A 16290-nucleotide genomic window follows, 5' to 3' on the forward strand; every position below is an offset into this window, starting at 1 on the left:
CAGGACAAATTGGACAACAACTTTCGTGGTTCAGTTTCTCCTTTTACCATTGGGAAAATAAAAAAATTGTTGCTAAAAGATAATTTTTGTGACTAAAAAGTTAAATGTTCATTTTTTCCTTCCATGTTGCTTCTGCTGCTGTGAAGCACCTGAAAGGTTAATAAACTTCTTGAATGTGGTTTTGAGTACCTTGAGGGGTGCAGTTTTTAGAATGGTGTCACTTTTGGGTATTTTCAGCCATATAGACCCCTCAAACTGACTTCAAATGTGAGGCGGTCCCTAAAAAAAAATGGTTTTGTAAATTTCGTTGTAAAAATGACAAATCGCTGGTCAAATTTTAACCCTTATAACTTCCTAACAAAAAAAAATTTTGTTTCCAAAATTGTGCTGATGTAAAGTAAACATGTGGGAAATGTTATTTATTAACTATTTTGTGTCACATATCTCTCTGGTTTAACAGAATAAAAATTCAAAATGTGAAAATTGCGAAATTTTCAAAATTTTCGCCAAATTTCCGTTTTTATCACAAATAAACGCAGAATTTATTGACCTAAATTTACCACTAACATGAAACCCAATATGTCACGAAAAAACAATCTCAGAACCGCTAGGATCCGTTGAAGCGTTCCTGAGTTATTACCTCATAAAGGGACACTGGTCAGAATTGCAAAAAACGGCAAGGTCTTTAAGGTCAAAATAGGCTGGGTCATGAAGGGGTTAAGAGAATTAATATCCTCAATTGTGGCTGATTTTTTTTATGTCCCTTATGTGCTCTCTAGTTATTATTCTTATTTCTCGTGTTGTTAGACCTTTGTAAATTTTATTGCAGGGACAGCGGGCATGATACACTTGAGGTGCAAGTCAGCGTCTTCCATATTTTATACACTCTGGTTCCATCATGATTTTCAAATGCGTTACTTTTAAAATGGTTACTGCAGGCCTTACAGGTGTTACAGGGGAAAAAAAAACATTTAGTTCTGACTTTATTCTTTTTGGTGGAATTACCGAGTAGTGGCTATGTGCCAAGAAATCACTTAGATTTCTTTAACGTCTTGGAGTCATCAACAGGCAATTTGGTAAAATTTTCTTTAATATTGGGTCTGTTTGTGATATACCCCAATGCTTCTGCATAATTGTTACCAATTCTGGCCATTACTTGTTGTACTCTGTAATAAATCTCACATAATTAACTGCCCCTACTTCATCCTTTTTCTTATACTTATGCAAAAGCTCTTCTCTGGTGAATTTTGATGCTTTTTTTATTTGCCTATTGCTGTACCCCCGGTCGCTTAGTCTTCGAATAAAATCCGATGCTTGATGTTTGAAATCCTCATCTGTAGTACAGATTCTTCTTATTCTCATAAATTGACCGGTGGGAATGCCATTTACCGTTGATCTATGGTTAGCAGAGGAAGCATGTAGCAAGGTGTTGGTCGCCGTTTTCTTTCTGAATACAACTGTGACAACTTTACCATGTGGGAGTACCTCTATGTTTAAATCAAGGAACTTTACCTTTCTGCCATAATTAAACCTTCAATTTTATATTGATTATTTTGGTTTAGTCTTTCCATTAGGCATAATAGATTTATAGTAGAATCTTCCCAAATAAAGATAATGTCGTCAATATAACGACTCCACCCATGTATGGCTTCATTTCCCAAAATCCCATCTTCTTGGAAAATCATCCGCTCCCAGAACCCCATAAATAGGTTTGCATATGCGGGGGCACACATGGCCCCCATTGCTGTCCCCTGTTCTTGCAAGTATATATCTTTATTAAAAGTAAAGATATTATGCTCTAAGACAAATTTCAATCATGTCAAAATTAGCTCCATCAAAAGTGGATCCAAATTACTTTCATACACATAATGAGAGGCTGCAGTTAGGCTATCAACATGTCTGATTGAAGAATAGAACGCTTGAACATCAGCTGTGACAAAGACTGCACCTTCCTCCAACTGTAGAGAATCTAACCTTTTTAACATCATGGTGGTATCCTTTATGTATGACGGTAATGTTTGCACTAGCGGTTAAAGATAATGATCGATTACTGCACATAGTGTCTGGCATTGGTGGTTTATGCGAGACAATATTGGCCTTCTGGGTGGATCCACAGGATCTTTATGCAACTTCGGTAGAATATAAAAGGTGGCCAATTTTGGTTACAGTTTGCTTACTGTTTCAACTAGCCTTTTTGGGGTGATCCAATCCTCATAAGCTGATTCAAGGATACTGATTAGCTTCTGTTGGAACTGTGTCAAAGGGTTGTAATGTAATTTTTTATAGCATCTATTGTTATTTAAGATCTTATCTACCTGCCTCTCATACATTACGTTAGGCCATATTACTGTATTCCCACCTTTGTCGGCCTTGTTTATAACCACACCTTCTAACACCTGTAATTCCCACAGTGCTTTATTCTCATTAACATTTAAATTAGAGACCCAGTTCGGAATTAGTGGTAAATTCTCTACCTCTTCCATGACTATTTTTGTGAATATTTCCACAGCAAAGCGTGCACTCAAACTTGGAAATGTATTTGATTTTCCAATCAAGTGAGTTGAAAACTTACCCTCCTCATTTTTTTTCATTTTCTTCCAATAGTTCCTCCAAATTTTTCAAGGCTTCCATTTCAACCTCAGTATGGAACATATGGTCAAATCACTTCTATAATGTAACTTTTGCAAGATAATTTTACGTGCAAATAAGTGTAAATCCTTCACTACTTTATTTATCTAAATATGAGGAGGGGGAAAATGTCAGACCCTTTTCCAACAATTTTATTTGCGAATCACTTAAGACATGATTAGATAGGTTAATTACCTTGGATTTATCATTATGTCGCCTATTCATTTTCTTATTATTATTATTTATTTATATAGCACCATTGATTCCATGGTGCTGTACATGAGAAGGGGTTACAAATATCACATACAGAAAACAAACTAACAATGACGGACTGATACAGAGGGGCGAGGACCCTGCCCTTGCGGGCTTACATTCTACAGGATTATGGGGAAGGAGACAGTAGGTTGAGGGTTGCAGGAGCTCCGGTGTTGGTGAGGCGGTAGCTCCGGTGTTGGTGAGGCGGTAGCTCCGGTGTTGGTGAGGCGGTAGCTTCGTTGGTGATGAGGCAGCAGCGGTGTCAGTGCAGGCTGTAGGCTTTCCTGAAGAGATGAGTTTTCAGGTTCCGTCTGAAGGATCCGACTGTGGTTGATAGTCGGACGTGTTGGGGCAGAGGGTTCCAGAGGATGGGGGATATTCGGGAGAAGTCTTGGAGGCGATTGGATGAGGAGCGAATAAGTGTGGAGGAGAGAAGGAGGTCTTGGGAGGACCGGAGGTCACGTGAGGGAAGATATCGAGAGATTAGTTCAGAGATATATGGAGGAGACAGGTTGTGGATGGCTTTGTAGGTCAGTATTAGCAATTTGAACTGGATACGCTGAGGGAATGGGAGCCAGTGAAGAGATTTGCAGAGGGGGGAAGCGGAGGAGTAGCGAGGAGAGAGATGGATTAGTCGGGCAGCAGAGTTAAGGATGGACTGGAGAGGTGCAAGGGTGTTAGCAGGGAGGCCACAGAAAAGGATGTTGCAGTAGTCAAGGCTTTATGATTAAAGATATCCGGATATTTCTTGTTTTCACGGTTCTCACGGTTACTTGTCTTTGTATGCATACGGTAATCATTAATACTTTCTGCTTCACTACATGAAGTGCTTCTCTCAGCATATGGTTGTTCACATCCTGAACCATTAAATTTTCCTCCAGCAACCACAGATTTTTTTCTTTGGAAATTGCCATCTAAAAATCTTGTCTGTTTCAAAATCAGCTGAATCTCTCATACATTTCTTTAACCCTGCTGTTTTGTTTGCATTTACTATACACTTGTAGTGTTCCGGGTCACTATGACCCGGCTTATTAAACCTTGATTTTAGACACTCTAACTCCATTTTTTTATACTTTTTGCTTACTAGATTGTTTGTGAACATGTTTGGTAGTAAAAAAAAAAAAATGAACTAGAAATCTTTTTTTTTTGTTTTTATTCTGAAAAAACAGATCCATCCAATGAGCAAAACGAAAATAGAAAACTACACATATTTTGTAAAAAAACAAAAAACAAAACAATCAAATCAAACATTTTGTGATAAAAAAATAAAGATAATAAACATTACAATGTGAATATATTTACATGATCATATAAATTTACGGATTCTTGCATGAAAAACAATACACATGATTTTTGCATAGAAATGTTTTACAGCCAGAACATGTTATAGTCGTCTTGTTGTCACAAGTAGAAGGGCAATAGCTGCATCTTTTTCTTTTGATGCCGGAAGAGGCAATGGGGGTAGAAGCACACAGCTGCTCTCCAAAGAAACTGAAAGGTAACATGTCTGGGCTAGCATATGTGTACTGATAAGAGCAGAGAAGATAAGAACCCTTCTGAAAACAAGCAGATAAGCCAGGAAGACAGACTTACTTAGCAAAAAAAAATTATTTGCAAGACTTTACAGCTCAGCTTTACAAAAAAAAAGCGTCTTAGACAGCGCATTCTGAGCAGTCCGTTCTGCGCATAATATACATGTGTAGTGCACACCTAGTGATCTCTCCGGATGCACTCTACATTTTATAATAGACTGCGCACCAAAAATAATCAATATAAAGCCATTTTTATGGTGCACACATCTCAATGCATACCCCCGGCAAAGCGCGTGTACGACCCCATTGAAATAATTTAGGAAATAAATCAATTGATATACAATAGTAGATGCAATAAATAGACCCAACTGAGGGTTATAACTCCTTTATTTCACTGAAAATATGGCCTCACAGCTGTAAAAAACCATGTCGGGTCACTATGACCCGAACACAACAAGTGTAACTTTTTGCGTGTAGCAAAAAGTAAACGAAAAAAAAAAAAAATACTCATAGGTAGGTCCCCCCAAATGAGGAAAAGTCAAGGAGTCTCAAGTTTTAGAGACTTACAGAAAAAAATCTACAGGGCCGCAAAAAGTCTGTTCGGGTCACTATGACCCCCGAACAGAACAGCAGGGTTAATTTAAGCTCACTGATTTCACTTTCCCACTTATCAATGTCTTTCTCTGTTGTTTTATAAAGCTCTCCATCTTATTGGATCGCCCCCAGACACAGGGCCACGAGTTCTCGGTACCGGGCCTCTCTGGTTCGGTTCTGAGGCTGTCACGGTGGCTAGACCCGGTCCGTGACCCTGCTAAGGGGCGTCCAGTAAAGGGATTTGTACAGTCTATCAATGGTTCGTGACGCCACCTGTGGTGTTCGGTCAGGGGGACCGACGCTGCTATGGGGTCCGCTGGGGTGATGGAATGGCAGCCGGATGGTATACCTTCCCACAGGTGAAGTATATCCCCAGGGCTTCCCAGTAAGGTGGATGGTGATGGTGTGAGGAGCCGGCAATAACGAGGACACAAGGTTGCAGTCTCTTTACCTCTTTACTGAAGGCTTCAGGATCCTCAATCCAGAGTATGTTTAACAGGGCTCTCAGAGACCGGCCGGTCCGATGGACACATCCAGAGTTTCCCTCGCAGATGGAAATTGTTGCCTACCAATAGCGCCTGTGTGTTGTAGTCCTACCCTGCTGAGCATTCGAAATAGTCCTCACAACTGCTGTTCTCTTCGTTCGTTCTCTACAGCTCTCTCTCTCGTTCTTTGGTTCCAGATGTTACTAGTTTCTAATGTCCCCCAGGTAAGTTATGGCTAGGACGCCACCCGTTTGACGGGAAGGCTTGGAGGTCTTCCGGGACCCTAGAGACGCCCCTCTCCCAATGTTGCCCCCTATGTCTTCGTAGGTGTAAAAGGTAGACAGCCAACCTATAATCAACTGTCCAGCGGAATTTGAAGTAAGGCCTGAAGTCAGTTACTCCTACGGTGATCCGGCCACCGACTACGCGCCTCAGTACTACGCGCTTTCCTCTCTCTGCACGACTCTTACTGGCTCTCCTTTGTGCTGATCTCGTTTACACTGTTCCACAGTATTCTTCCCCTCTTGTCTCTCTCTTAGGATACCACCGCAAGGTGTGCAGGCGCGGTTCCGTTACGTTCTGTTCTGTCGCTAGGCACCTGCCAGGTTCCCACGCCTGACAGGGACCCCCCTGTGCCTTCTCCCTGCAACACCCCCTGCCACGGGATGTTGCCTGGTTCCAACCCAGTCAGCTTCTGACTAACTTCCTCCCCAGCCCCTAGTTTTACCAGTGTGAGGAGTGGCCCAATAAATAAAGCCTTTTTCTTCCCCTAGTGGCCAGAGTGTGAAGTGTAATGTGTTCTAGTGATACCTGGTCAGGAGAACTCCTTAGTGCCATCAGACGTACCGCTGCTCCCCTTAGCGGCAGAGCGCCATACTGCAACGACCAGGTCTCTGGGGCGCTGCATTATCAGCAGCCAACTGTTTCTTGATAGTTTTATGCAGCTCTTCAACCTCATTATCTAAGATGTTCATACTAATCGTAAGGCAATAGGCAGAGATTGGTTATTACCCTTTACTCTGTCGCCTCATTGGTGGACACAGGACCATGGGTGTTATGCTGCTGTCCACTAGGAGTCGGCACTATGCATAATCTGAAAAAGATTTACTGTGGCTCCTCCTCTACAGTATACACCCCTGGACAGCGTCAGCCTTCTCCAGTTTTTGCTTAGTGTCTTATAGGAGGCACACCTAAAATGTTTTACTCCCGTTTTTTCCGACGGGATTACAGATGAAGAAAAGTGGGTCTACTGTGAGACTCCCGGCATGGCTCCTTCCTCGGCCCCCTACTACAGGGTGCCCAGTTGAAGTCGAGATGGCTATTCCCCATGTCGCTCCTTTCCCAGTCCCTCGGGTGCTGGTTCGAAGTCGAGACCCCCCTCCTTCCCCAATTCCTTTTGGTCTCTGGGTTGAGGTCGAGGCGAGGATAAAGCCCCCTGATGGTGACACAGCACCCTCCCTAATCCCCTTCTGGGGGCATTAGGTTGAGACGCCTCAGGTAGGGCATGTACAGGCAGCACTCTGCAGCTCCCAGCAATGGGCCAGCACACTGCGGCTGCATCCCGGGACCCCAGCCCAGCTATGGGCTCCTGTTGGGGCCAGAGGGAGTGCAGGCAGGCATGGCACAATAGAGACACAGGGCTCCCTGTGCCCCTGTCTCTGCGGCAGCACCAGCTCTATACTGCCTCAGGGGGACCCCTCACCGGGCCCCCCTTCCGCTTATAGCGACAGCACCATCTCTATACTGCCTCAGGGGGACCCCTCACCGGGCCCCCCTTCCGCTTATAGCCCTACCGCTATCCTGCCTTTAAATCTGGGGGGGTCCGGTTCAGATCAGACCCCCTCCCGGACTTTCGCGCCAGCCTGGAGCCTTTCTGGGCATCAGGCATCTAATTTAGGCCCCGGCTTCGGCCTAGCTGAAGCTGCCGCCTCCTCTCCGCCCCCCCGGATGACAAATATGACACTCTACAGTGTCATAGAGGGGGCGGATTGAGACTGAAAGGGCACGTTTTTACACAGCTCTGCCGCCCTTTTTCAGCTCTCCGCGCCCTTCTTCCTCTTCTTCTCGGCAGTCATTTCTGCTGCAGCACAAGGATTAACCATGCATCTCCCAGTCAGCAGGACCAGGCCAGCCTGTCTCCGGGGGGGCACAGGACTGTGGATCTTCGGCACTGGACCTAGGGGCAAACTGGTGGGGTAAGATCACAGCTGGGTTTGTTACTCGGCTCTGAATCCATATTCCCTATAAGGCTCCCCTATAGGTTCCTCTGCATAGCCAGCCCTTCTGCACTCTGTGCACTTTGCCGGGCTCAAGGTCCAAGAGAACCAGGCAGGACTGCTATTATGCATTCTGCACAGCCTGCAGGACCGCTCTCCCCAGTGGCAGCACGTACCCGCACTGCCAGGACTGCATCCAGACTACTGTGTCAGAGCCCCAAGAAGCCCCTGCCAATGCTTCGGTGTCTAATGCCACGCCGGAATGGGTCACTCAGATGTCGCAATCTATGACGCAGTCTATAGATAACCTAACCTCCACATTGCTTCAGGCTCTGCAGAGTCATGCCTCGGCTATGACCGTTACCCAGCAAAGGGAGATCTTGACTCAGGAACAGGACAACCCTGGCACATCCACGTCTAGCTCAGGACGCAAGCAGACCCATAGGTCAAGTCCATTTGCGTCATCCCATAGCACACGGTCATCCCCTTCTAGGGAGAGGCACCGTAGTTCAAGGTCATCTAGACCGTCCCCTTCCAGGGGTAGACGATGCAGATCTCCGCAATCCCCGACCAGAGACCCAGCTCACCCAGCAGGGGACGCCTCAGTGATACACAGGATTCGGAAGGCATATGTGACTCCTACTCAGACAAGGAAACGGAGGGGTCCCTGATCCCAATCCCCCCTAGCAATACAGCGCTAGTTGAGAACATAATCTCTTCCATCCATCGGGTGCTGGACATTTCTGATCCGCCACTAGAGGCCCCAGAACACAAGATTTCCTTTAAAGGACCTCTGAAGCCGCCTAAGAATTTCTCTAACCACCCGGAGTTTAAGGCGATCCTTAAAAAGCAGCTCTCACAACCTGAGAAAAAATTCGCTAATCGCAAATATCTGGAGGCGAGGTACCCCTTCCCGCAGAAGGACACCAAGGAATGAACAGATCCACCCGAAGTTGACCCCCCGGTCTCTAGGCTAGCAGCACAAACCCTCCTGTCACTGCCAGATAGCTCAAACCTCAGGGACGCAGCAGACCGGCAGGTAGAACGCATGGCTCGTTCAATTTTTGAGGCTGCAGGGGCATCCCTGGCTCCCGCGTTAGCTTCAGTTTGGGCTGCCAAGGCCATTCTGGCCTGGACCAAAAATTTACAAGCTGGCCTCCAAGCATCCGCTCCTGCGCTGTCGGACCAAGCGGTTCAAATAGCAGTTGTAGCAGATTACATGCTTCATGCAGCTCTGGATTCAGCAAGAGGTATAGCGGGGATAGCATCAAATGCCATTCGGCTTATCCTCTGGCTGCGGGAATGGAAAGCGGACACAGCCTCAAAGCAGTCCCTCACGCACCTCCCCTATCTCAGTGGGCGACTTTTCGGTGAACAGTTGGACACGATGATATCCAACGCCACCGGGGGTCAGAGTACCTCTCTTCCCCAACTGAAACCTAAACGCACATACAAGAAGCGTAACCAAACTCTATTCCGATCCTCTCGGAAAACTTGGGGCTGGTCCGTCTCGCATCCAGCACAAAATCGTAACCGTTCCCCATGCAGTGACACCTCACGATCGACACAAAGGTCGGACAAGACCTGGCAGTCAAAAGCAAGCCAGTCTAAGCCCAGAGGAGGAAAATCTCAGACTTTCTCCTCATCATGACTCACAGACTCCGGAAGACACCACACCCGTAGGCGGCCGACTTTTGCGCTTTCATCAAGTCTGGCTGCCTATTACAGAAGACAGGTGGGTCAGGGAACTAGTGTCTTCCGGATACAAGATAGAGCTCACCTCCAACCCACCGGACCGATTCTTCCTCTCTGTCCCCCCAAAAACCACCAGCCAAGGCTCGTGCCTTCCACCAAGCGGTCGCCTCGCTTTTTCAAACAGGAGTCATAGTGCCGGTCCCCACGGCCGAGCGCTTCCGAGGGTTCTACTCCAATCTATCCGTAGTTCCCAAGAAAGGAGGCAGCGTACGGCCCATACTGGACCTAAAACAGCTCAACAAATATGTACGGGTCCGTCACTTCCGCATGGAGTCCCTTCGATCCATCATTGTGTCCATGGAGAAGGGAGAATATCTCGCCTCCATAGACATACAAGACGCATACCTGCATATAACTATTGCACCCGCCCATCAGAAACTTCTCAGGTTCGCAATCGACCAGGACCACTACCAGTTCGTGGCTCTCCCGTTCGTACTCGCCACGGCTCAGAGTGTTTATCAAAGTCATGGCAGCCACCATGGACGTCCTGCACTCCAGAGGCATAGTAGTCGTTCCATACCTGGACGATCTACTCATCAAGGCTCCCACCTTCAAGGACTGCGAGCTCAGCGTCTCAATCACAATCGACACTCTGAGTCGCATGGGCTGGTTAATCAACCTACAAAAGTCATCACCAACCCAGAGTCAGTCCCTGACCTTCCTGGGAATGCTATTCAACACCTCCAAGGGTCTAGTGCTCCTTCCCAAGGACAAGGCACTGGCTCTCCGCCTAGGAGTTCGCACCCTCCTACGCACACCCCCTCGATCTCTCCGGTTTGCCATGAGAGTCCTCTGCAGGATGGGGGCAGCAATAGAAGCGGTCCTATTTGCCCAGTTTCACCTCAGGCCTTTCCAACTAGCCATTCTCAAGTCCTGGGACAGGAATCCCTTTTCTCTCGACAGGGAGTTCCAGCTAATGTCGTCAGCCAGGAGGTCCCTGCACTGGTGGCTCAAGCCAACCTCGCTAGCAAAGGGGAAATCCTTTCTCACAGGTCAATGGAAGGTTTTGACCACCGATGCGAGCCTGACGGGTTGGGGTGCGGTGCACCTACACCACAGGGCACAGGGCAAGTGGTCACCAGAGGAAGCGACCATGCCCATCAACATCCTGGAAATTTGTGCCATCCTCCTGGCATTGAGGGCCTTCCATCACTTAATGGCAGCCTCTCACATCAGAATAGTCGGACAATGCCACGGCCGTGGCATATGTGAATCACCAAGGGGGGACCCGCAGCACCCAGGCGATGCGAGACGTGTCACACATCCTCCACTGGGCGGAGGACACAGGGTTGGTTCTCTCGGCGGTCCACATTCCAGGTGTGGACAACTGGGAAGCAGACTTCCTCAGCCGACAAGGAATAGACTCGGGAGAGTGGTCTCTCCATCCCGAAAATTTTCTCCAGATCTGCCATCGCTGGGGGACCCCGGATGTGGACCTAATGGCATCCCACTTCAATGCCAAGGTCTCCAACTTCATGGCCAGAACACACGATCTGTGTTCGCTTGGAGCAGACGCTCTGGTTCAGGCCTGGACCCAGTTCCAGCTTCTGTACATTTTTCCACCTCTCTCCCTGATATCCAGAGTGGTGAGGAAGATCAAGCAAGAGGGAGTTCCAACCATCCTAATCGCACCGGACTGGCCCAGACGTACATGTTACCCCGACATCGTACAACTTACAGCAGACGCCCCCTGGCACCTCCCCGACCACTTGAATCTTCTATCACAAGGCCCGTTCTACCACCAGAACTCAGGGGCCCTCAATTTGACGACGTGGCCCTTGAAACCTGGGTTCTAACCCAGGCAGAGCTCTCACCGGACGTCATTAGGACCGTGATCAGGGCACGGAAGCCAGCCTCTGCCAAGACCTATTACCGTACCTGGAAAGCTTTCTTTACCTGGTGCGAATCTTGTGGCCAGACCCCATTCCCTTATTCCCTCCCCAAACTACTTGGGTTTTCTCCAATCGGGTCTGGAGGCCAGGCTGTCTCTGGGCTTGCTTAAGAGCCAGGTGTCAGCCCTCTCAGTGCTTTTTCAAAGGCGCATTGCTACCAATCCACAAGTAAGGACATTCCTTCAGGGGGTTTCCCGATTGGTTCTCCCCTACAGACGACCACTAGAAACGTGGGACCTCAACCTGGTCCTGACAGCATTTCAGGAACCACCCTTCGAACCCCTTAAGGAGGTCCCGCTCCGCCTTCTATCCCAGAAGGTGGTTTTCCTGGTGGCAATCAACTCGCTACACTGGGTGTCTGAACTGACAGCACTCTCCTGCAGACGACCTTTTCTGGTTTTTGACCAGGACAAGATAGTCCTCTGTACGGTCCCATCCTTCCTTCCGAAGGTTGTGTCCAACGTCCACCTCAATGAGGAAATTTCTCTGCCTCCCCTTTGTCCAGTCCCGGTTCATAGAGTGGAGAAGGCTCTGCATACGCTTGACCTTGTCAGGGCATTGCGTATATATGTGTCTAGGACTGCGTCCTTCCGGAAGTCTGATTCTCTTTTCCTTCTTCCGGAAGGTGGCTGCAAGGGTCTACCAGCTTCCAAAGCTACCTTTGCCAGGTGGATCAAATCCACCATACAAGAGGCCTACCGCCTTAAGAATTATCTTCCAGCCGGTATTATGGCACACTCTACATGGGTGGTAAGGGCCTCCTGGGCCATTCGGCACTAGGCTTCGGTACAACAAGTGTGTAAGGCGGCCACTTGGACTAGCCTACACACGTTTACTAAACACTACAGGGTTCATACCCAGTCCTCAGTGGAATTTTTTCTCTTAACCTCTAATTGGGGGACACAGCTCCCACCCTGTTGCCCTTTCCGGGCCTTTGTTACTGTTGAGTTCTCAATATTGTTTTCTTGAGCTCGTACATAAGGTGCCTTCTTATAGGCTTGGTTATGTTATTCATGTTACGTTCCTCCTAATGCTTTTAAAACTGGAGAAGGCTGACGCCGTCCAGGGGTGTATACTGCAGAGGAGGAGCCACGGTTATTCTTTTTCAGATTATGCATAGTGTCATTTCCTAGTGGACAGCAGCATAACACCCATGGTCCTGTGTCCCCCAATTAGAGGCTAAGAGAAAGAAATTTTACGGTGAGTACACAAAAATCTCCTTTTTGCCTTCCCTATCGCTGTAAACACAGAGCTGAACAAGCACTGTGTCCATAGTATATAGGAAGTGCTAACAGTGATAAATGAGGAAAACATTCATTCATTGGGTAAAATGCTCTTTTATTTTTCACAAAAAGGATAAAGTTCTCGGCAGCTCGTCGTCCTTGTGTGAATAAAATAAAAAATACTAGCACTGCCGATAACAATGGTAGCAGATGCACACTAAACGATCTACTATAGGTGGTACATTGCGCATTATTTACCGCAGGCTATTAAAACGACTACTGATCATTAAATATTTACAGATCAGTGGTCATTTACTGCCGCTGTACCAATAAATGGACCCTAACTGGAACTAATATAACAGTTACAGGCGAAATCGGATTTAAAAAAAAGTAAGATTTGGGGTACTCATCATAAAATCTTTTTCTTCCCATTTTTCCCCCACACCATGGTTTCCAGTGTCCCTAATGAAGCAAGAGAGAAAAAAGTATTTAAATGTTGAAATGCCCTCCTCCACCCCTATGTGTAATTTCTGACCTTATAGTGGGGAACATTATTTATTTCTGGCTTTTTTGTATTTATTTTTTTCACATATTGTCAATCCAAATCACTATTGGTAGCTCAACATCTGTTGGAAAAAAATTATGTAGAAAAATAATTGCTAGAGAAAGGGGAACAAATATTAAAATAGTCCTTTGGGGTAAATAATAAAAATGCAAAAGATACGTACTTCCTTTATTTTCCCTCTATCGATATTGACAAAAATATGTTCCTATCCTGTATCCATACAGCAACTTCCACGTGTATATATCGCTCACATGGACCTTAATAAATCTACCTGCTTTTCCCTCCCCGAGAGACCAATAGAATGTTATCATTTATTAATGAGTCAAATTAAGCTTTATGGCTTTGAAATAACAGGATTTGTAACTTAAAGGGAAACTGTCACCCCCTCCGGGTGGTTTTAAGTAAAAGAGCCACCTTCAGCAGCACTAAGGCTGCATTCTGTGAAGGTGGCTTATATGTTTAGCATCCCTAGGAATGCTGAATTAATCACTTTTATAAATTTGGCGCCATACCTCTATTGAGTTTGGACCAGATGACCCAGGAGGTCCCTTCCAACTCTAACATTCTATGAGTCAGGGAGGTATGATTTCTCCCTGACACAAGCGCCTCGCAGCTGTCCATCATCCCTCGGACGCCGCCTCCTCTCTGTAGTGATGTCACCGGCGCCTTCGTGTAGCCGAGGCCCCAGATCCCGCCCCATAGTGTGTTATGATGTATTCACACTGTGGGGCTGGGAATCGGGTGCCTGCGCAGTGGAGCGGGTCACCGTACTCCATTGAAGATAGTGCCGAAGTCTTGCGAGATCTGTGAAGTCTCGCAAGACTTCAGCACTATCTTCAATGGAGCACGATGACCCGCCCCACTGCGCAGGCAAATTTATAAAAGTAATTAATTCAGCATTCCTAGGGATGCTAAACATAAGAGCCACCTTCACAGAATGCATCCTTAGGCTACTTTCACACTAGCGTCGGTACGGGCCCGTCGCAGTGCGTCAGGCAGACGTACTGACGCATTAAGTGAAGTAAAAGCACAACGGGGGCAGCGGATGCAGTTTTTCAACGCATCCACTGCCCCATTGTGAGGTCCGGGGAGGAGAGGGTGGAGTTCCGGCTGCGCATGCGCTGTCGGGAGTGGCGGACACGACGCACAAAAAAACGTTACATGTTGCGTTTTTTTGTGCCGACGGTCCGCCAAAAGACGACGCATCTGTCGCACGACGGATGCGACGTGTGGCAATGCGTCGCTAATGAAAGTCTATGGAGAAAAAACGCATCCTGCGGGCAACTTTGCAGGATGCGTTTTTTCTCCAAAACGACGCATTGTGACGGAGGCCAAACGACGCTAGTGTGAAAGTAGCCTTAGTGATGCTGAAGGTGGCTCTTTAACTTAAAAACGCCCTGGGGGGGTGACAGGTTCCCTTTACAAAAAAACTTGTACAATTAGTCGACACAACATTGTTTTCTTTACCTATTCAGGTTAAACAAAAAAGGGACAAAAGGAGAAGTGCAGACGTCATAAAATGTGTGTCTTCAATTACTGCTTTATTTAGACTTTGTTTTTTATTTGTTTTTGATTATTTTTTCCACTCCTATCAGGTAAAACCAGTTTCTCTTGAGGAATCAGATAGCGAGGATCTGTTTGCATCACCACAACCTGTCAAGCAAGCAAGTAAGGTGAAAAGTAAGAATGTACTGAGTCTCTTTGGGGATGAAGAGGATGATATGGAAGATCAGTTTGCAACTAATATTGTACCGTCGGGGTCTCCAAAGGTAAGAATGGGTGTAATGTTCTCCCATGAGAGTAGGGTTCGATCTCTGGCAGTAATGCTATGCAGTCACAATACCAGATCTCCTGCATCTTACACTGAAGGTGCACTATTGGATAGTCCTTAAATTCAAGGATAATATACCAGCTCCACAGATATGTCTGGATTGAAGCATCCTAGATATAAGTCACAGAAAATCATTAATAGATGTATGGTAATATACTGTGTGTAAGGCGGACTGTGCAAAACATTTCCTGAATTGAAAGCGTTGACACCATTTTTCTTTACTCTATTAGGATTCTGTGGAAAAAAACACTCAGGGGAAAAGCACTGGGGTATTTCAAGATGAGGAACTTCTCTTCAGTCAAGAGCTACAGAAGGACAATGACCCGGATGTAGATCTATTCGCCAGCACCAATAAAAAATCAGTAAGTTGTTTTAGTGATTACTGGTGTAATAGAGGTAGCCATTAGTGATGTGCAATTGTGCTCGGATAAGGTCTTATCCGAGCATGTTTGTGTGTTAACGGGGTGTCTTCATATGCATGAATAATATGTTCGAGTCCTCGCAGCTACATGGCTTGTGCTACATGCTAATCGACAGCCGCGAAACATGCAGGAATTGTCTAACAAACAGGCAATCCCTGCATGTATTGCACCTGTCTAACGGCCGCGAGGACTCGAACATCTCATTCAAGCACACTGAAAACACTGTTAGCACCCGAGCATGATCAGATTACACCTTATCGTTCGCTCATCACTAGTAGCCATGGTTAAAAGAATGCAGATAACCCTGCAATGGAATATCACCACACAGAAAAGTGTAAACTGATACCTAACTTGAGATCCGTAAATGGCTGAAATGACATAGTTAAATTTGGATGCCTCTTTATGGTGTGCAGAGAAAGAAAGGAAGTAAATCCCCAGCGTGGAACTTGGATAAAAAGTTCAATTTATTTAGACAAATAAATTCAAATCCTTATTTCATAGAACATATATATGAAACATTAAACACACAATAGGTGCAAGCACCTGTTGTGAGTTTAATGTTTCCTATATATGTTTTGTTGTTCTGACCATATACCATACCATGATTAAGACCTTAACAGGTCGAAACACATTGGTCGCATCATGAACTCCATTATTTGCTGTACCAATATGAAATAAGGATCTGAATGGATTTGTCTAAATAAAATGAACTTTCTCTATCGCTTCATTGGGGGACACAGGAACCATGGGTGTATGCTGCTGCCACTAGGAGGCTGACACTATGCAAATAAAAAAGCTAGCCTTTCCTCTGCAGTGTACACCCCACCGACGGGAAGTAGGATATTCAGTTTAGCTTAGTGTCGGTAGGAGGTGGACACTGGTCTTTCATTAG

The 16290-nt window shown here is 46.2% G+C and overlaps 1 protein-coding gene across 3 annotated transcripts in view; it reads left to right on the forward strand.

Annotated features, from left to right (window-relative positions):
- The window catches only part of LOC138665669 (WASH complex subunit 2C-like), a 152710-nt gene that overhangs the window by 104150 nt on the left and 32270 nt on the right, over positions 1-16290 (forward strand). For all 3 annotated transcript variants that reach the window (XM_069753348.1, XM_069753347.1, XM_069753349.1), the window contains 2 exons: positions 14741-14914; positions 15207-15338. In XM_069753348.1, coding sequence (XP_069609449.1) covers positions 14741-14914; positions 15207-15338 — 306 coding nt within the window. The remainder of the gene's footprint in view (positions 1-14740; positions 14915-15206; positions 15339-16290) is intronic.

The sequence above is a fragment of the Ranitomeya imitator genome, chromosome 2 (genome assembly GCF_032444005.1).
Source record: "Ranitomeya imitator isolate aRanImi1 chromosome 2, aRanImi1.pri, whole genome shotgun sequence".
Lineage (NCBI taxonomy): Eukaryota > Metazoa > Chordata > Amphibia > Anura > Dendrobatidae > Ranitomeya > Ranitomeya imitator.